The 25701-nt window shown below is 40.1% G+C and overlaps 1 protein-coding gene across 1 annotated transcript in view; it reads left to right on the top strand.

Moving 5' to 3' along the window:
- LOC122717170 (ecdysone receptor) overlaps positions 1-25701 on the top strand; it is a 103368-nt gene that overhangs the window by 20655 nt on the left and 57012 nt on the right. The window contains exon 2 of the mRNA XM_043940983.1: positions 21027-22404. Coding sequence (XP_043796918.1) covers positions 21894-22404 — 511 coding nt within the window. The 5' untranslated portion in view covers positions 21027-21893. The remainder of the gene's footprint in view (positions 1-21026; positions 22405-25701) is intronic.

Raw genomic sequence — 25701 nt, forward strand, 5'->3', positions numbered from 1 at the left:
AATTCTTTTCGAGTGAAAAAAAATTGTTATTACGCGAATCCAAGCGAAATTCCGATAATTTAAATTTCTGTCAGTTTAATCGAGAAGGAAACAAAGTGGAAAATTAATAACAAGATACAAAGTGGGTCTCCGGTTTCACGATCCACGTGGTGTTCATCCTTCGAGGAATTGCGATCCTGAGAGGAAAAAGTGCATCGCGTGCTCGCTCGATCGATACTTGCCCTCCAAGCTCGTGACCACGTTCTCCAGAATGTTCGCCGTAATCCAGCTCCTCAAAGGTCATTCGATGCATTTCGAGTCTCGTGTTTCAGTTCCACCGTTCCCTCCGTCTCCCTCCTCCGTTTCTCTTATTTTCCCCCTCCACTTTCCTCGTCGTTCCTTCCACTCCGGCATCCTTCGTAGTAAATACGATCTATCGATAATATAAATCTCAAAATTCCTTCAATCCGATAATACAATAACAAAACCCTTCGAATTAAGCATAAACGATCGACTCTTTCGTTTTACTCTCTACTTTGTGTGCAAACATTTATTACTTATCGTTCGAACGATATTCCTCCGTTTAAAGGCATCCCGTACACCGTGACGTCACGAGGCAAGAGATGTCACGTGACCGAACCTAACCATATTCTAATTGACACGGTGGCGACAGTGGCGACGCGACGCGTCGATAAGCATCGAACGTGCGTTCGAGGACGTCGAATGGGGGCCAAGGCAGCCGTCCGCGATTTGTCAGGCGTAAATCTCGAACACGCTCGTTCCTTGCACGGACACCTACCCGGTAATTACATGGTTCCTTACCTCTAGTTACGTCAACCAGGCTGACATTTTCCTCGTGGCCGGGTTGCGCTTTTTACAGGCTTCACTTTGCCCACGAGTGTCTCCTCCTCTTCGCGCAATTTTTGTTACGAGCAGATTCAAATCTTGGAATAATTTCGATCGAATCGAACGGATTACATTTCACTGATTTTCAGTGTTATTACTTTTTTTTTTTTATTGAAAATGTTTACACTCACACTTTTAAATCTTTGTTCATTGTTTTTTGAAATTGAAATTCTGTGTAATTAAGAATTCCTTTTCTTAGACAATTTTTTCTTTATTGTTAATTTTTTTAAATTTTCCACGAAACATTAATCATCGAACATTGAATTTAATCGAGGATCACTTTGGAATTTGTTGAAACGAATTATGGACTGTCATTACGTGCCATCTATTTTTTTTTAATATACTTTTCATTCCATGTTGAATTTCGAGTAATTTCATCCTCGTTTTATTTCGATGCAAGCGTTATTAATTAACTTGATAACTTACACGATAACGACAATTTTCGAATAAAGTAAAAATCGAGGGAAAAAAGGGAAAATGATTTTATCATGATTTTATGATAAAATGATAATGAAAGTGAAAGCCCCATGGAAACGATCCACTCGAAATAACAAATTCAAAAGTATCTGTTATGAGAGAGAGAGAGAGAGAGAAAGGGAGAAGAGGAGGAAAGAAAAGAGAGGCTAAAGATCAGTCTCGAGACAGTCGGTTGATTTATGAAGGGAGCCCACCGAATGATTTATCGATCGACGTAATTGCGGGCGGACAATGCGAAAATAACGTGTTGCCTTGATTGCCTGTGAAATACGACGCCATCTTGGCTAAAGTATTCTGCAACTTCCTAAATAAATTCCCCGAGAGAAACAAAAAAAAAAAAAAAAAAAGTCTCTATCAAACGAACTTTAAACAGCGTCTAATCCCAATAACTTTTTCCTTCCTTCCAAAAGGAACCTTTTCTTAATTTACCAATTTATAATCGAAGATATTATTCGATTATAATAGAACCGTTGATAAGAACGAAATAAATTCTCTAGCAACGAAAGTATATCTAAATTAAGTTAATAAATTTTCGAGAGAATAAAAAATATAAAAAAAAATTCCCTAAACTTTAACCAAACCAATATCTTCGACCAATTTAACAATTTATCGGAAGCACACGAGGACGAGGAAAAATTACGTACACGATTCGAAATGACCGCCAGAGGGGTCTTCTAGCAGCCAGAGGATGGAAACGTTTCGTTTCTAGCATTTTTAGTTTTGATCATCCATCCATCATGAAAGGACAAAGGCGGTCGTCTCGCAGTTAACGTTCGAAACGAAACGAAACGGTGCCAAATTGAAGACAAGAGACAGGTGGAGATCCTCCTCGTGTGCTGCTTCGTACACGCGTGCGAGGAGGATGTCGCGTGTCGCAATAATCGCTGGTTCGATCCGAGCGCCAACACGGTCGAGGGATCATTGCACGTCGCATCGGGACTGGAGGAGCGATTCTGGCCGAACAACGTTACAACTCGACGACAAAGAGCAAGCAAGACATTATCTTCGAGGCCATCGCATTCGAGGCGCGCGTTTGTTAAATTTCGGCGGGTGAGAGGTTTTCTCCCGACAATCGTTGAAATCGATGATAAAATGGAATTGTATGCATCGTTGGTTTCGTTAACGAGAGTTGAAGAATGGTGAAAAATTTACGAATTTCGAAATTCTCTATATTCGCTCGTTTAAATGGACGGGTCTGGAAGAAGGAAGGAAAGGGAGGGTTATCTTTAAATTACTTATATTTTTGATTAATCCAATCACGAATTTTATTATTCTTTTAAATTACTTTCAATATCTGATCATCGATCTAATATTATTATTTTTATCAGGCTGATAATTTATTATAGATATATTTTTAGTTGGAGAGATCGGATATCCCGATATCCCCTTCGTGCGTTACGTCACGACACCAACCGATTGATAGTTGCGGGTCTTGGCCCGAAGAGGGCGAAGACACTGTCCAATACACTGGCCGTGCGTGTATTTTGGCGTTCAGGGTCCGGCGTGACCTGGACGTCGACTTTCAAAGCTTCACCCCTATAAATAGGATTGGCCAGAGTTGGCAAAGATAGTGCAAGGCCGAGCTTGGTGGGAATAATAGCCAGGAGAAATGCACTTGGACGCTCAGCTTCGAGGATTATCGGCCTCTCGCTCCTTTATTGCCGCTTGATTAAAAGATCCTCCCGATTCGCTTTCCACCTTGGCAAAAATATTAGCATCTTACGATTACAATATTTGGAATCGTTCTTATTTGAAATATGCGGTTTAAGAATCCGATACGATAATTTTTTTTTTTTTTTTAGTTTGAGGTTATAATATTCCGTGTAATAATTAATTAGTTTGAATATCTTACGTATTTTAAATATTTAGTTATTAAGTTACGTTTAAATATAATGTTTATTTTATTTAAATTATATTTTGTATGTATATATATATATATATATATATATTTTATCTTTGTCTATTTGTGATTCGTATTCGATCGAAGAAAAGATTATTGAGTTATATATAGTTGAATATTTTATGTTCAACCGTGATCGAAAATCTATCTACGATTTTGAATAATCTATGGTTGAATGCTCTATGATTTCGTTAATCTATACTGGAACAATCCAAATTTTGAATATTTTATCGGCCAGACGTTTAATAATTTGGGTTTAATTCTTGAATTAAAGAGAAGAGAAGATCTATCCTTGGAAATCTATCCAAATTTTGTTTAAATATTATGATATATATTCTTAATTCTCGTGATCAGATTTGACGTTTAAATAATTGTACAGTCAATTAAATTGCTTTTCTCGAAAGTGACAATCATTTCCCCCCCCCCACCCCCCCTCCCCCCTTGCAATTTGATCTCTCGCATGAAAATGAAATTGTAGAGAAATTTGGCACGCGTCTCATTGTTTCACACGTGCGCGCTATCTCTGACAGATGTAAATTATGCACTGTTTACCGAACAGAATTGGTCAATTTGTTCTGGTGATCATTGTATTTTGAATGTACCAGTCGGTGATGATTTCGGTGAGGCGAGTTTTATGGATTCTTCGAGGAAACTCGAGGATGATTTGTAGATGTTTGCGTATCTCGAGCTCTGTTCGTTTATCTCTTCGAGTGCAATGGTACGATAAAAATTCGATTCGTTCAAAATTGATTAATTGTGTTTAAAAAAATATTCCAAGAGATAATATATATATATATATATATCTTCTTTATATTGTACGCATTAAATTAATTTAAATATAGGATGTAGAATACGTACGACCACTTGTGCACTAAACTCGAATAACCTAACCTCAAACCCATCTTGCCCATTAACCTTATTGACCACGTAACCACTTGTTGCAACCGGTTTGTGCAACAAGCATTTCCATCAAAACCTCTTCCATCCATCAAAATCCAAATTCAAATATTTTCACATGAACGCCGAACTTGAGAAACTTGCCATTAAAGTTCCAACAGAGACCAGATATCGATGGTGGTGAAAAAAGATGGCACTGCAAAAAGTAAGACAACCGAGGGTTTATTACTCGCGCTTGTTGTTCCACGATGTGTCTGAATGTCCGCATTATGCTCGCGTGAAGTTAAGGCAGACATTCTGTATTTCATCGGGATATCGTGGCAACCTCGGCTCCCCCCTCTCCCTCTTTCTCTCTCTCTCGCTCGCTCGCTCTTTCTTGCGTGCCTGAAACTGTCTAGGGGGACAATGGCGAGGTTATATCCGAGCCAACGAGAGTGCATTGTTAAACGACATCGGTGAGAATCAAGGAGAAACACGTCACAGATGGCCTAGAGAGAGATAGAGATAGATAGATAGATAAATAGAGAGAGAGAGAGGAAAGACGTCGAGGGCATCGGTCGTTGGGATGTACTGATAACACAAAAATCAAAACACCAGTGCCATTTTATTAGTCGTTAATCGAAGTTTTCATGGCTATTTTCTTGCTCATTTTTTTTTTTTTTTTCGATAATTAATATAGATATCGATAAATCATTGACGAAGCGAAGCGATTTTCTATTTTTCTTTTTTTCTTTTCTGTTGCAGGTGAGTTGCACATATTGTCCACGAATAATTTTTCATCGTATAAGTAAGTATTCATTTTCATGGCAAACACACTTATTGTCGATGAATTTTCCTTTCCTTGATACAAATCTCGAAGAACGATATCCGGAGAGGTTAGAATGAAAAACGAAAGGAAAGAGGCACGGTTTAAAAAAACAAGGTATACAAACTTGCTGATAAACTTGCCTTCAGGACTTCCATTATCAGTTTGGCGCAAAGTAAATACAGCTTCTCTCCTCTTCCCCAATTTCCACACTCCCCACGGTTAAAAAAAGAATTCTAACAGAGCGTTTAGATTCCTTTGGATTCACACGGATCGCGTTGGCAGCGCAGAGGGCGCTGGCGGCGCGATTCGAGCAGGACACGGATTCGCTATTCCCAGACGCGAGCGACAAACGCTCTGGCAATCCGTGGCGTCTTTTCTTTCTTTCTTTTTTTTTTTTCTTCACTTACGAACGCCCACATCCTTTATCAGAATCTACATTCACGACTGAGATCACCGATCCTGGTCGGGTTCAAGGCCGATTACGAAGGCTCCTCCTTCTCCTCCTCCTCCTCCTCCTCCTCCTCACTTTCGCCGCTACTAGGGAGGGCCACCAGCGGTAGATCTTCCCAGTCGTACCGGCTGATTTTTCTTATCTCAACCAGGACGGCTGGGCTCTCGTTTCTCTCACGGCCGACGACATTCCTACGGGATCAAAAGCGTCGTGGCGCGCCTCTGTTTGCATCGCGAAAGGACTCGCCTCTCTCGGTATCCCTTCCCCCTCCCCCTCGTCCTCTTCCTCCTCGCCCTTTCTTATCGACCGTCGACTTTACGCGCCGTTTCTCTCCTTTTTCTTCTCGCTCTCGACTCTTTCGCTCTTAATTATCAAGATCCTTTGGACTGGACGAAGCTGCTTCGTGTCAGAAGGGATTTTTTTTAATCAATGCAATGCATTAACGAGTTTCAATCGTTCGAATCGATTAATAGCGTAATTAAATGTATCGACTAGGTGGAATATTTCGTTCTAAAAAGATTCTTCTTTTTTTTTTTTTCTAATTAATTGGAAGAGAAAAAGAGGGATCGTGAGAGGAAGAGAGAGGAGAGGGAAGCGAAGCGAAATTTGAGAAGGGAATGGTTGGAGAAAATTGTGCGTTGAACACACGAGGTCGCCGTCCAAACATGGCGTAAACAAGCGCGTGTAATGCGCGCGTTTGATGTACTCCGCGGTGTTTGTCGCCGGCACAATAAACCTGCCGGTGTGTCGTAGATGCGCGAGTAAACTTTGCAAGATTATACCCGCCCACGCCAACTACTCGTCCCTTCCCTTCTTCTTCTTCTTCTTCTCCTCCTTCTCCTCCTCTTCCTTTCTCCTCTTCTTCTTCCTCTTCTTTTTTTTTTTTCCACGATTTATTCCGCTGGTTTATTCGCAGGCTCGTTTCGTAACGCTGCACCGTTTCAAACATTTTCCCCACACCTTTAGCTTTCCTCTTCGTCACGGCCTCTTCATCTAAATTATCCCTAGACAGATTTCTCAGGTTTAATATATTAGAATGTGTCCCTTGTTACTCGTAAGTATTAAGTATTATGAAAAGTGAAAGAAGATATCTCTCTCTAAAGAGAGAGAGAGAGAGAGAAAAAGGAACTGTAAAGGAATTAAAAGGAAGCTAGATATTTTATATTCCGGGACATCGAAACTCCATTTGCAGTTTTTTCCCTCCCCTTCTCTTTGTCTTAATTACCAAAACATCCGCGCAGGAACGAAGAGATTTTTATCTCGAGGATCCCCCCCTCGAGATTTCTTCGTTCGTTCGCAGTTTTAGAGAAGGCTCTTCTCTCATTCTTAATTACTTAGAATGATCGAGGTAACCAGTTGGCGGTATAATGTTGTAGTGGTTCCGCGTTTCTTTCTTTTCTTCTTCTTCTTCTTCTTCTTCTTCTTCTTCTTCATCTTCATCTTCTTTTTCTTCTTGTTTTGCGAATCACGAGATTCACCGGGTTGCTCCGAACTTTCTCTTTGTTCTCTGTCTCTCTCTCTCTCTCTCTCTCTGTCTTTGACTGGTCGGCTTCCTGAATCGTTATTTCTGCCCGTCTTTGTCGAGGATCTCTGTCTCAAACAATCTTCAAGGGGAACGCAATTAGCCGCGACGAAACGAGACCTTTGACGTGTTGCCGCCGTTTAATCGATCATTTAGCTGCCTTAATTTCGTTTCTAACAAACCCCTTTTTACGTAGCAAGGTGCTTTTTGATCAATTAGCTAGGGATTCCTAGTTTATCGAATTCTCGGAATGAATTGAAAAAGTACGAAACGATTGGATCGAGACGAAAATTTTTACGTTTTGGTCAGCAGGAGATCAAGCGATGACATTTTATCCTAAATCTGTGTTCACGGAGAATAAAAAAGGATTAATCCACGATCGGTTTAAGATTCTCTAAGAATATTTTAAAGATATAAAAATATTAAAATTTAAAAATATATATATATATAAAGAACGATAAGAGGAAACTTTATAAACGCAAATTACTAGAATTAAGAAATTTCGTACTAAAGATAACGTATCCCGGAATATAAATCCTTGAAAATAATAGATACGACGATAGAAACAATTTTCAAAATCGGAAACTTTATAAAATATACAAATATACTAGGGAATTTCACATTTAATACAAAAACTCCCTAAATATAGAGAAATATAGAGAAAATTACTACCTATAACTTTTCCACGAAATTTATCAACATTTCCACGAAATGTTGATCGCTTTTTGGAAAAAAAAAAAAAAATAAACGAACAACTGACGGATTATTTCGCGATGAACTTCGTTCACCGATTTCTTCGCGAGTTGAGACAAAAATATCGGGCGAGCAACGTGCTCGAAAGTGTACACAAACGGCCGGTTGTGCCCGGCCATGTGCGACCGCGTAAAAAAGAAGAGAATGAACGAAACGTTGGAGGAGCAGGGGTCAAAGGGGGTATAAGCGAGGAGGAGGAGGAGGAGGAGGAGGAGGAGGATTCGTTCGCCGCGGGAGGTCCTAGCGAACGTATCCGTGGTTCTTGACCTCGCCGCGCCGTTTCGACACAATTTTCGTAGCGATCAAACAAACCGTGTTCGAAGCTTTTGTTAATGAATCAATTCCCCCTCGCATCATTCATCCATTCGAATTTTCTCGATCATCTTTTTTTTGCACCTCGAAACGGGTAGCTAATTTTCCTCGATAATTTTCTCTATCTCGAGGATTATTTTCTCTCGTTTATGGGATAGAATTTTAGGACGTGTTATCCTTTTAAAATTCTAGGGAAGTTTTTTCCCTTTCCTCTATAGGAACGAAGTTGTTATATAAGTAGAGAGGCGCCACTAAGAAATACGTCTTCTTAGCGATGGAACGGTTTTTATGTGGGACTATTATATTCAAATTAGCGCCTCTAAAGTTCCTGTAAAAAAGAAAATTTGTTGTGGAATACGCTCGTTAGGTGTTAATTCGACGAATTTTTCGCACAAGGTATTTCGATCAATTTTACACCAGCATGGGAAACTTTTCTACTGTGTAATTATTCGATACCGTGTAACGATTGTGGTGAAAAATATTATTCCAGAGAGCGTGTTATTCTCTGGAAGCATGGTTGTACCAACCACTTACGTTAATACAAGATAGGTGGAATGGCGTTCTAGGGAAATTTTAGTTACATAGAGCGATATCAAGCGAAGAGGTTAAAATGGGATATTTTGAATGGACGTTTAACGAATCGATCATCATAAAAAAATGAAAGGCGAAAGGCTGTGCAACTGTTCCACCGAAATTGATTATTTTTGACCGGTTCCCAGACAGAGCGGAGGCCAAGACCCGTTTTACCGTAAGCTCCCGTGAAATCGATAAATTGCGACCGACCGGTCGCAAATTCGCTTCTTTAATGCGGCTTTGCTCTAACGAGCCTAATAATTCTGCCAGAGTATGGTCGACGAAGTTTATAGTTCCTCGTAAAATCTTAAAAACAGATGGGAAAGTTGCATTCGTAATATTGGCCGCCCTGTCACGGACCTCGGCCACAAACCTCTGGATCATCTGGTGAAAAAAAAAGAAGAGAGAAAAAAAAAAAGAAAAAGAAGAAAGAACGAAGGGAAATCATAATTTCGTTCCTCGAATCTCGATGATTTTTAACAAACAAGTCTTAAACTCGATTTACAATTGCCATGCAACAATTATTGTATATATATATATATATATATATATATATCGAGGATACTGGATACGAGATCAAAAAACGAAGGTATTCTGACAAAATAATATTAGAAGAAAGTTAAATTGATAAATTCGATATATCTATTTATCTTTTCTTTTGTGATGCATTTGTGAAATGATTGAAAAGAGGATCGAGGAAGAGCCCCATTCTATAAATGTGGTTTTCGGAACACGTGCTATTTTCGATCGTGTAACCAATTCCGCGAGTGCACGCATTCGGTACGTTTGTCTCTCGTAAATCAATTCTCATTATTTAATCGAGAAAACCGATTTCCATCCAGAATTGTACCAATCTAAGGGAATATAATCGCTTTTCGATTGTTAAACATACTTCGGTGGAAAGGTTATTATTGGAACTTTCGGTTTCGTTTGCGACGAGGTTTGTGTATAGGTTAGGATGCCATGATGTGTCGTTCGATATTTGCAGTGGAATCCGTAGCGGTCGTATTCAACTCGTTCGACGGTAAAAAAAAAAAAAAGAAGGAAAAATTTCGAAATTGTTTTAACACGAAAAATTTCAATCTAGGTTAGAACGAAATCGTTTAAATCGGAATCGTTTTGTGAAAAAGTGTTTAGATTTAAAGAACTGGAATTGACAATTGTATTGTAACTCAAATGTAAAATAATACGTCCATCACGAGAGTATTGTTTTGTGGTTTAAATTTCAAGGTTAAAATTTTTGGCTTATAATTTCGAATTCAATTTTAAAACCTCTGCGAAGTTTGTTTATTGCAAAATCTGTGTCTGTAATGGAAACTAGAATTCATCATGGTTATTTTCCAGTTCATAATCGGGCTACGATATTTATAAGTTAACGTATCTGTCTCCAGTTTCTAATAATTTTGCGGGAATTACGAATTTGAGAAGTATTTCGTGGTCGCGTTGGAAGCTAGATGATGCACGTGCTATTTCGAGGTGTGGAGACCCAGTTGCATTTCTCGGCTCGGTGTAACGAAACTGGCAATCTCCTTCGTGTTCCCATTAGTCGAGAAATTCGATACGGTTCGGTAAACGAAAATCCATCCTCGAATCGTTTCAATTTCATGAAATTTCATTCGCGTTAGAATTTTTGAAAGGCTGGTTCAAGGCCTTCCCTCAAGTTCAAGAGTTTCTCGGATCGAGAAACTTTTAATATCGGTCAAGAGGCATTCCGTGATACGTGTTATCAGTTGAACGTGATAAGAAAATACGTAAGCTTCGTTCTTTGTCATCGACTCGTTTCTCTTAAAAAAAAAAAGTTTCTTTAAAAAAATTTATATTAAACGAATAACGATCGATTCGATTGTTGATTCGATAAATTTCAAACTGGTTTGAACTGGTTCAACTTTATTGATAATAAACTTTAACTAAATAACTTTATTGATAATTTTATTGATAAATTGAGAAAATAAAAATTGGTTTTACAAAATGTAATACAATCGTGTATATAACCTGGTGTCGATCGTCGGATGATTTTATCGGAGAGACTTATCGAGAGAAAGAGAGAGAGAGAGAGATCTGTCGTTAAGCGGAACCAAAAAGAATTGCCGCGAGATGCTAACGAGTGTCCTTGACCGTGATCTACGAATGGACCAATGATGTCGCGTCACCGAGTTATTTTAATATCAAAGGCGCTATTATTAACGCGTAACCCGATAGAGTGCTCGTAGCTCGTAGAAGAATGAAAACTCTTCGTGGAAACGCTATGATTTTCGACATCCGATTCAAATTTCCCGCCAAATTAACTATCCCACACACTCGTCATTATATTTAACTCGAGAGAGAGTTATCCGCGATTCGATGACGCTACGAAATTTAAATTTCGAACAAATTAATCCTTTCTCGAAATAATAGAATAAAACGGCAGTTTCAAGGATCGATTATTCGTTTTAATATCCTCGAGTTTGACGAACGTAGCAACCTTCCTCTCTTCGCCTCTGCATCGTGTCACGCGTTCGTATGAGTTGGCATTCAGCCTTGTTCTATGAACTAGATCGACGTGTGTGTTGTGTGCATTGACAGAGAGAGAGAGAGAGAGAGAGAGAGAGAGAAAGAGAGAGAGAGTGGTCGCTTATCTCCGTCCTTCCTTCCGCTTCCCGTTGTCTGCACGTTTCTCTCTTCGCTCGCGAGGGCCTCTGTCGATGTTTTTTGTCGGATCCATGCCTTCTTCCCTCTCCCCTCGTTTCTGCGCATCCTTCTTTCCTTTTCAACTCCGTTTCCCTGCCAATATTTTTTTCTTCTCCTTCCTCGATGAAAACAATATTTTTCTATTCATAAGAATTAAATAGGAAAGGAAAAATAGATGTTCTTTTTTTGATATGTGTGTATATAAATAACGTAATATCTGAATGTTATTGCTTCATTTTTTTATTCTAACCTAGAATTTCTTCAAAGAGTGTTTATGTTTTGAACGTTCTATTTTTTTTCTTTCTTTCTTTACAATTCTTTCTTTCGTTTTTCTTTTTTTTTTTTATTTTTTTGTTTTCTTTTTTGAGACATTTCTTTCTTCTTCCTTTGTTCATCGTCGTGACACGTGTTATACTTCGGTTTTTATGTTCCATTGACTTGTTCTCGAGCTTTTCTCTCCACTCCTTTCTTTCCTTTTTCCTCTTTCGGCTGACTCTGTCCCGGTAATTCGCCTTTGATCTTCGTTCTTTGCTAGAATCTTTTGTCCTCTACCGGTTTTCCTTTCAATCTGTTTTTCGTCTTAATGATCCCTTTTTTTCTTCTCTCTCTCTCCCTCTCTCTCTCTCTCTCCCTCTCCCTCTCTCAGTTCGTTTTCCTTCCTCTTGCTACAGTTATCAGGTTTTTTTTTTGACCGAAATTTAACTTAATAAAAATTCCATCTCTCGTATTACTAAATATTAAATTCGACAAAATAAATGAAGAATCATCGATTCAAAAACGAATCAATCCAAATTTAAATTGAAAGATATCGAAGAAATGATAATTATTGAAGAATTCCTCGATGTCTATTTTTACCCTAAATTTCTAAATATCTCTCTCCAATTTCTTTTTCTTCTTCTTCTTCTTCTTCTTCTTCGTCCATTTCCACTCGCGCGCTCCCACTTGCGTTTTCATTGCGACGGACGCGTTCGACGATGGCGTCGTTGTCAGCGTCTCTTCTGCCCTACTTGCAACGCGCATGCACCCCTAGTGCAGCCGCGGAATAAGCGAGAAATCGATCCCTCGGCCCCCTTCCTCTCTCTCTCTCTCTCTCTCTCTCTCTCTCTCTCTCTCTCTCTCTCTTTCATGTCGAGCGAATCATGTTCTGGCTCTCCTCGATTTTCAATGGAAAATTCACTTCCACCCGCCTCACCCACGCAAAAATCCATGGAGATTACTTCTGCTTAACCAACTTGTTCACGACAATCGCAGCGCGTCGATTTGAAGAGCGTAAATAAATTTCGTTTAAATTTCGTCGAAGTTTATTCAGTTTATTTTTTTCTTTTGATCGAAGTATGATTATGATGTATATATATATACATTCTTGCATTTTTCTTTATTTTTTTCCTTTCCAGAAAAAGAAGAAATAGTTGAAACGATGTATTGAGATTCGAGACGCCACTGCTTCGTCATCTTGACATTTATATCAAGATTTCCTCTTCTTCTTCTTTTTTCTTTTATAGCGATTGGAATTTTTGTAATCAGTCACGATTTTGTTGTTTGTGTTAATAAAATAACGAAATAAGTGTAATGAAAATGGGGGACGTTCGATTGCGCGCAGTTGGATGGAAACATCGAGGCCGGTCCCATTCAAGGGACATCGATCGAGGCCCTCTACGTTTGAATAGAAACCGTGTTACAGGCTGACTTTGCTCGAGAGACTCGCCCAGAGACAAAGTAAAGATCCCCGAGTCAGCAGAGCGTGTTGCGAGCCTTCTCTGATGCACTGGAGTGGCTCAGCAGTTTCTGCTTAAACACTTCCCTTCCTTTCTGCGACTTCTCCCTGCCGGAGAATCAAGATCTTTGAATCTCGCCTCGCTTCCAAAGCCTCGAATTGCAACAATTATTTAACAGCGAAGAAAGTCGAGTTGGAGAAATTTTTGAAACGACGAGTGTTACGACGGGGTTAAGTTGATGCAAAAGAATAATTGCGTTGATTTATTATTAATAATTTTCGAATGTTCAACAATGTTTATTTATAAAATTATTTTAAGAATAAGCTAAAAAAATATTGCCGTTTTCCTGATAATCATCAATTCATGAGAGAGAGAAATTTTTGAAACGAGATTGTTACGACGGGGTTAAGTTGATGCAAAAGTTGAACAAAGAATAATTGCGCTTTTTATTATTATTATTTTTTTATTATTATTTTTTATTATATATTATATATTATATATTATATATATTATTATTTTTTATTATTATTAATTTATTATTAATAATTTTCGAATGTTCAACAAAGTTTATTTATAAAATTATTTTAAAAAAAGCTAAAAAAATATTGCCATTTTCCTGATAATCATCAATTCATGAGAGAGAGAAATTTTTGAAACGAGAGTGTTACGACGGGGTTAAGTTGATGCAAAACGTGAACAAAGAATAATTGCGTTAATTTATTATTAATAATTTTCGAATGTTCAACAAAGTTTATTTATAAAATTATTTTAAGAATAAGCTAAAAAAATATTGCCCTTTTCCTGATAATCATCAATTCATGAGAGATATTTGGAGAATTCCAAGTGAGACGATGATCGGGTAAAGGTTAAAGGTAGGAAAGGGTTGTGTCCATTGTGTTTTCTTCGTGGTGTGGACCATGAACTTTCGAATGGAGGCTGTCGCGACCTACTTGCGGGTCAGCAGACAAGCGAACGCGTTCTGGATTGTGCAAACATCCAGGGCCTTCAGTTTCGATCAATGTCGATCGTTATCGATCGTTCAAAGGTGCATCGGTTGTCTGGGAAAAGCGAGCTTTGTTTTTTCGACAGAAGAATAAGAATAAGAATAGACAGGAGAATAGACGTTAAGGATTCTCGATCATTGATGAAAAATAACTGAAAATTCAACAAAAATTTATCGAAAATTTTATCGAATTTTAAGAAACTTCAAACTTGGAAAAGATGTAATCCAGATCTCTGGATCGAGTCGATATTGAAATCAATCAAACTTGGAAAAGATGTAATCGAGATCTCTGGATCGAGTCGATATTGAAATTCAATTTAGAGGTTACGCTCTCTTAAGTTAATTCTGCAAACACGATTCCTCGATATCGACACTTAATTAAAAAAAAAAAAAAAAAAAAAAAAAAAAAGACAGTAAGAGTTTAAATGGAGCACAACTCGTGACCTTAAGATAAACAGAACTCCTTTCAAACGTTTAATTAATATAACGATTGTGCAACAGTTGCCATAATGTGGACGAAAAGGCTCGGGGTAATCTTGCCTTTGTTCGGGATCGAGGTCGATGATAAGATCGATCTCCTGTTCACGAGCGTAGGAAAGGAAAAATTGATCGGCTTACCAGATGATCTTACCAGATGAATCTTGCATCTAGGTCACACCTACGATCCTTCCAGTATTCTCTATCTTCTCTCGATAAAATTCGAACTCGATCTAAACGAAATAATTTTCCTCGAATCGACTTATTTCTGCAAACACGATTTTCGTTAACAACTCCCTCCCTTTTCCAATCATTTCTCAATCAAATAAAATCGTCATTCCAAACTTCTTCTTCTTCATTCTAAACTACTTTTAAACTTTCGAACTGTGAATCGTGGAGGCGTTGACAACGACGAAGAAAAATCGAGAATGAGAATCGAACACTGGGCAAAATTTTGCGTGCGACCGCAAAAAGAAACCGCATTTTATCTGGGCAGCAGACCCTCTTCCTCCTCCCCGCGCGGCCAGAATCCCAAGTCTGGAGTGGCCTCGAAGTGGATCTAACCCAGACCTAACCCAGACCAAGCCAGACAAACTTGAGACGACGAACCGGCGTGGTGGTGGTGGTGGCAATAGTTGCAGCGGTGTCGGTGCCGCCGCAGGATCGATCTGATGGCCTAGTTACCAGGAGAGAGTGAGACCGGCGAGAGGGAGAGACGGTAGACGCTTTATACCGGGTGGGGTGAAAGACACTGGGTGCAAGCAGGAATAAATTTCGTATCCTCAAACATTTTCGAGATCGACGAATCTCGAGTATTTTCTCTAGGGAATTTTCGAAACGACGAATTTTCAAATCTCGAGAATTGTATTGGATGGCAAGTTTCTTTCTCTCTCTCTCTCTCTCTCTTTCTCTCTCTCTCTCTCTCTGGAATGGAAATTAATTACACTCGAGATTCGAAAATTCTATTCGTTCTATATATACGATATTCTGTCTGAAGAGAAGAGATCGTCGAGTTTTCGCAATTTTCGAGGGACGTTTCCATTGTTCGTTTCAACGACGCAATTTCCTACGCCCCACCCCGTAGAGAATCAACTATGGCGTCTTCGTTCGAGAATATACGGGCGTGCGGATGCAGCATGGTTCGGCAGAAGAATCTCGACGCGGGGGGAGGAGGAGGGGTTGTGGGTGGTGTTGATCGGAGGTTGTAGCCGGGATACGAACCCCGGAGCGAGGACAGGCATTGACCTAGATGTCCTCTCTCCGCTTTCTCCATCCTCGTTGGCCGGATGTAGTCCTCCCCGCAGTCCTGCGTACTTATTCCCAACCCCTCCCTCCCCCAGTGCTGGTTCTACCGCAGATTCTAGCCCTGGGCTGGTGGCCGCCTTCCACGAACCCTTTTTTTTTCTCTCTCTCTCTCTCTCTCTCCTTCTGATGAAGTAGAACCGCGGAAGCAATAGCCAGAGGATATTTCCAGGGCAAGGGAGTTTCAGACTCTGGCGTTGGCACTTTTACCGGCCATCACGGATTTTTCACGTGATTTTCCTCAACAAACATTTTTTTTTAGGTATATTTAGAAATTGTACATCTCTTATTATACATTTATCTCTATTTATCGTTTCTTAGTATATTAAATGTATTATAGAATAAGAAATCCGTGTATTTCTAAAGTAAAATTATTTATTCTAATAATTATTGTTTAAAAGTAAAAGAAGTTGTTTTAATTTTTCGGGAACATGTCATCAAGTTTGAAAGTTGGCATTTTTACGGCTTCTTCACGTAATTTTCCTCAACAAACATTTTTTTTTAGGTATATATAGAAATTGTACATCTCTTATTATATATTTATCTCTATTTATCTTGGTATATTAAATGTATTATAGAATAAGAAATCCGTGTATTTCTATTCCTAAAATAAAATTATTTATTCTAATAATTATTGTTTAGAAGTAAAAGAAGTGTGTGAAATCTTGTTTTAATTTTTCGGGAACATTTCATCAAGTTTGAAAGTTGGCATTTTTACGGCTTCTTCACGTAATTTTCCTCAACAAATATTTTTTTTTTTTAAGTATATTTATACATCTCTTATTATATATTTATCGTTTATTATATTTATCGTTTCTTAGTATATTAAATGATTTATAGAATAAGAAATCCGTGTATTTCTATTCCTAAAGTAAAATTATTTATTCTAATAATTATTGTTTAGAAGTAAAAGAAGTTGTGTGTGAAATCTTGTTTTAATTTTTTGGGAACATTTCATCAAGTTTGAAAGTCGGCCTCTGCGTTGGCATTTTTACGGCTTCTTCACGTAATTTTCTTCAACAAATATTTTTTTTTTTTTAGGTATATTTAGAAATTATCATTTCTTATTATATATTTATTTCTATTTATCTTGGTATATTAAATGTATTATAGAATAAGAAATCCGTGTATTTCTATTTCTAAAATAAAATTATTTATTCCTGTTCTTAAGTTTAAAAGTAAAAGAAATTGTGTGTGAAATCTTGTTTTAATTTTTCGGGAACATTTCATCAAGTTTGAAAGTTGGCATTTTTACGGCTTCTTCACGTAATTTTCCTCAACAAACATTTTTTTATTTTTATTTTTTAGGTATATTTAGAAATTATCATCTCTTATTATATATTTATCTCTATTTATCGTTTCTTGGTATATTAAATGTATTATAGAATGAGAAATCCGTGTATTTCTATTCCTAAAGTAAAATTATTTATTCTAATAATTATTGTTTAAAAGTAAAAGAAGTGCAGGTTGTGTGTGAAATCTTGTTTTAATTTTTCGCCGGGAACGTTTCATCGAGTTTGAAAGTCGGCCTCTGCGTCGAGTAGCAAGGCTCGGATGCGACCTCCCGCATCCTCCAGTGGCTCGTGGAGAGTTCATGGCTCGATTGGAGGAGGGAGTTGCAGGGTGGAGGGATTTATTGCTCGGAGGTCGCAGCTGGGATTCGCATCCTAGAGCTAGGCCAGGCATTGACCTAGATGTCCTGTTTGCGTTTCTAACGTTATTTTTCCTCTCCTCTGTAGTTCCTCTATCTCGCTCTTTTTTCCCCTTTTACTTTTTTTCTCTTCTTCTTTCCTGGATCTTTCTCTTCCTTTCCATTTTACACACGCGTTATATAATCTTTCTAAAACTTTTGCGTAAACTAAAAATCAAAATTTTTAATTTCGTCTCGGAGTGTCGTAGTTAGATCGTTCCTAGTTAAAACGAGGTTAAATGTTAAAAACGATAGATAGTTGATTCTGTCGAGCATTCTCTCCTGAATTGTTTAAAAAGAAGAACAAAAACAAACAATTATTCGTATTTCTCGTATTTATCTCCTTCTCAACTATTTTTCATCACAACTCGTTCTCCATCTGGAAAAATTTTCCATATTTCTTGGAAAGAAATATTATATCATCCGTGAGTTGATGTTTATCTCGATCAGGAGAGCAGGATATTTCGCTCGATTTAACGGCGTTAATGCGAGAAAAATGGGGAGGGGCTACCTGTTGATATATAATCTCGCGTGGCGTAAACGTGGTGGCCGTCCGTGCCGGTTGCCATCCTGCAGGCGCGCACCGAACCGCCGCGCCGTTCAATTTACGATTCGACGCGCACGTCCAACCCCGACACGAATTCAATATCCGTAATAATATCCGAACGTGTTTCGATACCAGCGGCTGTTGCGATGATGTGTTCCTCGCCCGCCTTTCACGATGAAAAACGGAAGAGAGGCTCGGCGGGGAGAGGAGCTCTTTGCAGCCGCAATTATTGGAAATTGAATACCATCGCTGTCCCGCCTTGGTTTTCAGTTCGAGAAAGAAAGTTGACGTTGGACGAAGTTGAGGTTAGACGTAACTTTGGAAACAGCTGTATGGGAAATGGGAGAAGATTCGAAAGAAAAGAACGAAATGGATTGCTCGAATCTTTTCACCGGATCAAGATGGTGAATTATTTATATTTATTATTTATATTTATTTAAAATATATTTACTCTAATCTAATCTTCAGAATATCGAGAAATAAAAAATTCTTCGAAAATAGAATTTTCTTCGAGAGGCTTTCGTTTAATTTCGAGGGAATCGAAAAAAAAGAAAAAATTAAAAAATACAAATTTTCCTCTTCCTACGAATTTTGTTTCTTGTAGAATTTCCAAAAAATCTTCTTCGATATTTCTACATGGGGGAGAAAATCAAACGGAGAGATAGAGGAAGGCGGAAGAAAGGAAGGCAGGAATTGGCGGGCGGACTACCAGTGGGGTGGGTCAGGGTTAGTGTCGAAGGTTAGGCTGCCCCCCTCCCTAGCCAGAATTCTCTCAGAGAGTTGGGCGCCAAGAGGGAAGGGGCGTAGACGATCGATATTCCACTACTGGCTGTGCGACTACTACTCGCCTTTTTCATCCCCTCTTGACGCACTTTCGGAACTTCCTTCCCTCCGATGTTATCCAAGGAGGGAATGGGGAGAGCTGCTCGTTCGAGTTCGATCTAATTTGCATACTACGTGTGCACCCTTCCCACAGCTTCGAAATTAGAGGTAACTAAGGATTTAAAGAGAACTTGTTTTTCTTTTTTCCAAATGATGAGATGATACGTTTTCGCGTAGACAAATCTCAAATTTCAATTTTCGTTTCGTTTCGAAGGAATCTTGTGTTATCTGCGTACGCGTTATTTATATTGCAAATTTTTGCTCAATCTTGCGACCAGTCGATCCGAATATTAGGATTAGGATGCTGCCATTAGTTTAACAATCGATTAATAGTCGTGACAAGCAACGAGGAAACTCGGTTGTTCTGCCGATGACACGCGGCCTGCTCGGACCGCTATTGTCAGAAGTCGGCCAGATGCGTGTTCCAGATGACAACGGTTATTAATAAATCCTTGTTTTCGTACTACTTCGCACCGATCAATAGATCCAGAGCGGAGGGAGGCCAATTATGAAATCAACAAGGTTCCGCCAAAGAAAAAAAAAAAATTTACTTGAATTGAAAAATTAATTCCTTCGATTCATTAATTCGTTCCACGAAGATAGATAGATAAATAAAACAGATTGAAATTCTTCCATTCCATTTACATTCCAGTACGATAGAAACGATTAAAACTGACCTGATAAAAGCTATAATTTTTCAAGCGCGACTCTCTTGCCGGTCTCACACGGTTTGTGAAGGAAGGACGAGGAAGGATATAACAGGAAATGAAATGCGTGCGGTTGGGATCTGGACGGGGAGAAGAAACGGTAAACAAAAGGGGGGTGGAAGGGAGGGGTGGCTGAAACGTCGCGCGGTAATCGAAATCGTCTCGATCGTCTTTTTTTGGGGGGGCCAGCGTGGAAAGTCGCACGGCCCGTGTTCTTCTCGCCTTCTCGCGCCGTCTCCCGCGATTGGTCACCGTTTCAAGGCCTATGGGGCGCCATGGAGGGGACGGTTTGGACAACTCTACGTCGCCACCATACCTCAGCCCCTCCACCCCCCCCCCTCCCCGAATCGCACGTCGCTTCGTTTCTTCCCCGTCAGTCCGCCGGATTTCACGGGCTCTATCCGGGATTCCCGCTGCGTTTTAGTCTCGTTTCGAGGCTGTTCAGAAACAGCTGTCCAGATGGCGCGGCGATCTAAGCGAGCGGTCCATACGACTCGTTGAGATTCGAATATCGATCTTCGAAATTATTTTTTCTCTCTCTCTTTTTCTCTTTCTTTCTTTCTTTCTTTCTTTCTTTCTTTCTTTCTTTCTTTCTTTCTTTCGTCGCTCTAGTTTCGGTGACATAGAATGGGAATTTTTAATATCGTAATTTTTTTTCTTTTAGAAAAAATTATTTTTGGAAGAAGTGGTTGTGGTTTGTGATGTGGTGGATGTTTTTTAAGATAATCGGTGTTATTTCTTTTTAACAGACGTTGCTAATGATGGATTTTTAAGAAGCCGGGGGGAAAGGTAATTTAATAGATAGGAATTTTCTCTTTTTTAGTTGCGAATTTTTGCGCGCCAATTTTGTCCCAGGTTTTTTAAACAAGAGGGATTACAAAAAAGGGAACGGTTCACGTGATCGACAACTTTAACTTTCGCTGTCCGTTGCTCGATAAAAAGAAAAAAAGAAAAGAAAGGAGAAACGTGGACGAGCATCCTATCAATTTACAATTGCATTGTTTCGACGTGTCTCCGGGACGCAACTTGTGCGTTGTCGTAACACTCTTCTTTCTCGATTGCTCAATTTCCACGTGACTCCGTTGCGTCGAGCCAACCGCTGTCCTTCTCAAACAAGCATCTCAGCTTTCTTCTTCTCCCGCTTGAAAACGTTAATTAAACCATTTACAACGATCGTTATCCTTTTCGTTTATCGTCGAGAATAATTTTTAAGAAAAGCTTTGCTTAACTTACTTAAAAAAAAATATATATAAATATATATATAAATATATATATAACATAATATAAATATATATATAAATATATATACACGAACTTCTATATATATTTAATATTTAAATTTAATATTTAATATTTAATCGATTTTATTATATATAATTTTATATTTAATATTTAATCGAAGATAAAAGAAATTCCAATTCATCAATTTCAAAGGATGCAATCGTCTTCTCGTTCCAGATACCTCAAGACAGCAACGGGCGGCGAAGCGACACGATCAGCATGCACCTGGGACCGCGGTTCGAGGCGCACTTCAAGATGCGGTAGAGGAAGTCCCTCGACCCGAGCTCGCCCGAATCCAGAGTTCCGCTGAGAGCGGTGCGGCAACGGAGAGGTGTCCCGCCCCGGTGACACGTACGAAGCATAATAATCGCATGCATAATAACAACAACAACAACAACAACAACAGCAACAACAATTACAACAACTACAACAATCGACGGAGCGAGAGCCTACGATCGGATTACGCCACGCGAAAGAAAGGAGAGAAGGGAGTCCGGCAAAGGATTCCAGCGCTTGGACGCGCTCCCTGAACGCACCCGCCCACCCACGCGCGGCCAACCAAGGCTCGGTTACTCGACCGAACGGGAGCCCGGGAATCGCCTCGGAATCGACCGATCGATGAGAACCACTGCCCTCTGAAAAGATTCCCTTCTGAACGCGCCCCCCTCTCGATCCCCCCTTCCCCTAGCCCCCCCCCCTCCCCCTCGACAAACGTCATCGCCTCGAAGACGACCTTCCCCCCTCCCCTCCCCTCCCTCCCCCTCCCCGGGCTCCGCCGTTAAACCGTTTCTCTCCCCCGTCGAGGGACACGCGTTTTCAAGAGGGAAGTGAAGAAGAAGAAGAAGAAGAAGAAGAAGAAGAAGAGGAAGAGGAAGAGGAAGAGGAAGAGGAAGAGGAGACCAGGTCGTCGTCACGGTGGCAAGCTTAGTGAGCGGGAACGTAGCGGTGCGTTACGATGAGGCGTCAGGAGTGGTTGGCACGGGGGGTGTCGTGTTGGCAGCCACTTCCAGGTTAGCCAGTGCGGATCAGGCAACGCCCGCCACCATGGACACCAGCGACTCCAGCATGGACACGACTAACGGGGGGGGCTCGAGCGCCGGGGTGGGTGTCGGTGGGACGATCGCCTCTGTGGTGGCAGGGGCCGCGTCCTTGACCCTGGTCAAGGCCGAGACGCCCGAACACCTGGCCGGGACGTCGACGACGACGGCGGCGGCGACGCCGACGCCCCCGTCGGTCCCCGGCGCGGTGGCCGCGGCGGCCGGCGGCGCCCTCTTCCCCGGGCTAGCCGCGGCGAGCAAGAGCGCGAGATCCGACGATTGGCTCGCGAACGCGAACAGCCCGGTCGGCTCCCCGTCCGCCACGTTGCAGCCGCAGCACGTGGTTTACGGGAATCCTCAGCAACAGCTCGCCGCCGCCGAGTCCCAGCAACAGCAGCCGCCCCTCGCCCACTCAAGCCCCCTCGCCCACCAGCAGCAACAGCCCAACAGCAACAACGGTTACGCCAGTCCTATGAGCACCAGCAGCTACGATCCTTACAGTCCCAACAGTAAGATAGGTGAGTGGAAACGATTCTGTATATATATATATATATATGTATATACATATATATTTAAATATATATAAATATATGTATATATATATATATGTATATACATATATATATAAATATATATACATATATGTATATACATATATATATATATATATATTGCCTTCCTCGTTGCGTTTCTTTCCTTTCCCTTCTCGAAACGAAAAACCTTCGAAAATGGAGAAAAAGAAATCGCAACGCGCGCGTACACGCAGCGCTTGCATGAATCCTTGCGAGGATATAGGCGGGACGACGACGAGGTGGAGAAAGGAGGGGAGGGGGGATGCGATGAGGAATTCAGCGCGCGTCATTCGCGTTTCTTCCTGACAGTGACGCGCGCGCGGCCTGCGAGAAAAAGAGAGTGAAACTTGGACGAGCAACCGGATGTGACGTCACCGGCCACGTTCTTCTCTCACGCAGTCTTCCCCCTCTCCCTCCCTACCTCCTCTTCCCCTTCCTCTCTCTCTCTCTCTTTCTCTCCCCTCCTTCACCGCCCCTCCCACCGCGACCGTTGTGTCTCTTGCGTCCACTTCCGTCAATTCAAGTGATTGCTTGCACTACTGCCATACTGCACCGCTCTCGCGTTGTTGGCGTTGTTGGCCGATGCACGACCACGCGAATCTCGCGTCGAGCGCGCGTCCGATCGCGATACGGGCCCGCCGATGGGCGCCGCCGATAACGATCCGGCGGCTTCGCGCTGTTGACGGGGAGGGGAGGGGGGGGGGCGTGGGGGTTCGTCGAGGTCTCGCGTATTTTTCTTTTTGTTTTTTTAATTTTTTTTTTTTTTTTTTTAAATCACTTGGACGATTAAACTGGGTTAAGTTTAAAAAACGATTGATTCGATTCGTGGCAAAGGATGTTTAACAAGAGCGTTAATGGTTTATATTTCTTTTTTTTTGTTATTTTTGTGATTATGGACGGGCAGTCGTTTTAATTTTCGATGGATGAGAATTTTTTAGGGTGATAGAATTAAGTGTGTGTTAAATGTTAGGAATTTAGATATTTGAGGATATTTGATTGAAAAAATATTTTTGCAATTAAATTATTGCTTATATATATTCGTTTAATGATAAATAGGAATTAAGGATAGGCGATTGCCTGAGCGTCATTTGGAAGGATTGAATTTTTTTCTCGAGACTTTTTTAAGGAAAGAGAAGAAAGAGACGATAAACGTGAATGAGAAGTTTGTCGGGAAGAAGGGATTCAATCGTGGCTTCCTCCTCGTTCAGAAAATTCGTGGATCAAACGAGATCTTAACAGGGCTTGCTGGCTTGATCTCTCTCGACTTCTTCTCGTCTCGTGGGCGAACGAAATTCTTTGCCAGACAAATAGCCGAATGGGATACAAAGGGATATTACTTAACGTTAATGAAGATCATTTTTGAATAATAAGGTCCATGTATTAACCACGAGTGGATATTTTGAAATAATTCTTCTCCTCCAATTTGAATATTTAAATATTTTTCGAGGAAGGAAATCGAGTTGTTGAACTGAATCTCTGAAATTTTGTAAAATCGAACCTAAAATTTATTGAAGTAAAATTATAATTAAATTTGACATTCATGTATACACGATTATAATTTCCAGACATTTTGTTCCACGAGACGAAAAAAATGAGATAAATATAGTTTTAACAGGAGGAAACCAGCTGATCCCCAGCGGCCAACGAGAGTGGCATTGTGTCTCGAAGCGAGATAAAAATAGAGATGAATGTTACATTTCCCTGCCCAGCGATATGTGCTAATTTGCCCCTTGTGCAGGGCGAAACTTTTTCTCCTTTGTTTCTCAGCTAGGGTTAGCGTGTGCTCGCCTCGGTTTTATTAATCCAAATTATCGATTTATCGCCACCAGTATAATAAACTTTTCTTCGTCGGCCGCGAGAAATGCTTGAATTTTTTTTTTTTTTTTTCTTTTCTTTTTTCTTTTTTTTCGCAGCGAGATGCTCGCCTCGCCTGAATTGATTCATCCTTTTGCTTTCGTTAATTAGCCGCACGCCAGCTCATTTCATTGATAAATTATGCCTCTGATAATCGGCCGTTATCGGTGGAACTCGACTTTCCACTTAAAACTTCCGTTTTTTTTTTCTCTTCTTTTTTTTTTCGTTCTTCTTTCGCTCCTTCTCTCTCCCTCTCTCTTTTCGAAATATCCCATTGAATCGTATTTTTTACTACGATAAAGAGTATAAATTCCTATCCTTTTATAACCTAAGGATTTATAAATTACGAGATAAGGCATCAATGAACGAATTATAAAAAAAGAGTTTTCTTTAGATAAAGGATAGTCTAGGGACTTTTGTCTCTTTTCTATATTTTTCTTCTACTAGAAGATAAGAATCGTATTTTTATTAAACAGGGACTTATTAGTGTAATTTAAGTTGAGAGAATGTTACGGGAGAGAAATGGGATTGGACGAAAGAAAGGGAAAAAGTCCCTAGATTAATCGTGACAATATAAAAGATTCAATCTAACAAGATTCTTATATCAGGATCCTTGAACGAATGAAATTCTCGCGTAAAAAGAAAAAGAAAAAAAAAATACGATGTACGAACGAGTTTAACGAAGCTTTTTTTCTTTTCTTTTTTCTTTTCGAGGAAAATAATTTTCCAGGGATATTTAATTGCACGCGAAACGGGCCGTGAAGCGTGTGAACTTGACTCGAGAGGAGAATAGAGCTTAATAGTATTCCGTACTAATTTTCAACGCGCCGATATCTATTAGCATTATCTATGACCAGTTCTATTTAAACGCGTTTATGTGGGCTGTGACATTGATTATGAAACAGTGGCCATTATCGGAACTCTTCTAAGCCGCGTATTCGCCTCTATATGGGTATTTCGCGGTGGTATTAGTGATCGAACCCGCATCATTTAAACAATGGACAGATAAGCGTATAAAGTTCCCTCAAACTATTTTTTTCGCAATATATATATATATATATATATATACGTGTCCTTCGAGGATGACGACAAAAAACGTTGCGAAACGATTGGAAATTTCCCTTCGAATCGAGTCCACCGTTGCCGAAATAGTAAGGCAACGGTGCGCGATTCTTAAAAAAAAAGAGAGAGAAAAAAGAAAGAGACTCTGTTTTGTTACATCTCTTTTATTATTTTTCCACTTCTCCACGGATCGCGTCTGACGAACCGACGGTTGGATTTTCCAGCGTGGCTAATAGCGGATAGCGCTGCGTGTGAATTACAGCAGGATGCAGATACGGCCTTGAGTGGTGATGCACGAACGTGGTGTGCGTGTCGCGGCACACGGTC

This window comes from Apis laboriosa, unplaced genomic scaffold (assembly GCF_014066325.1).
Source record: "Apis laboriosa isolate Shangri-la unplaced genomic scaffold, ASM1406632v1 scaffold4_cov146, whole genome shotgun sequence".
Lineage (NCBI taxonomy): Eukaryota > Metazoa > Arthropoda > Insecta > Hymenoptera > Apidae > Apis > Apis laboriosa.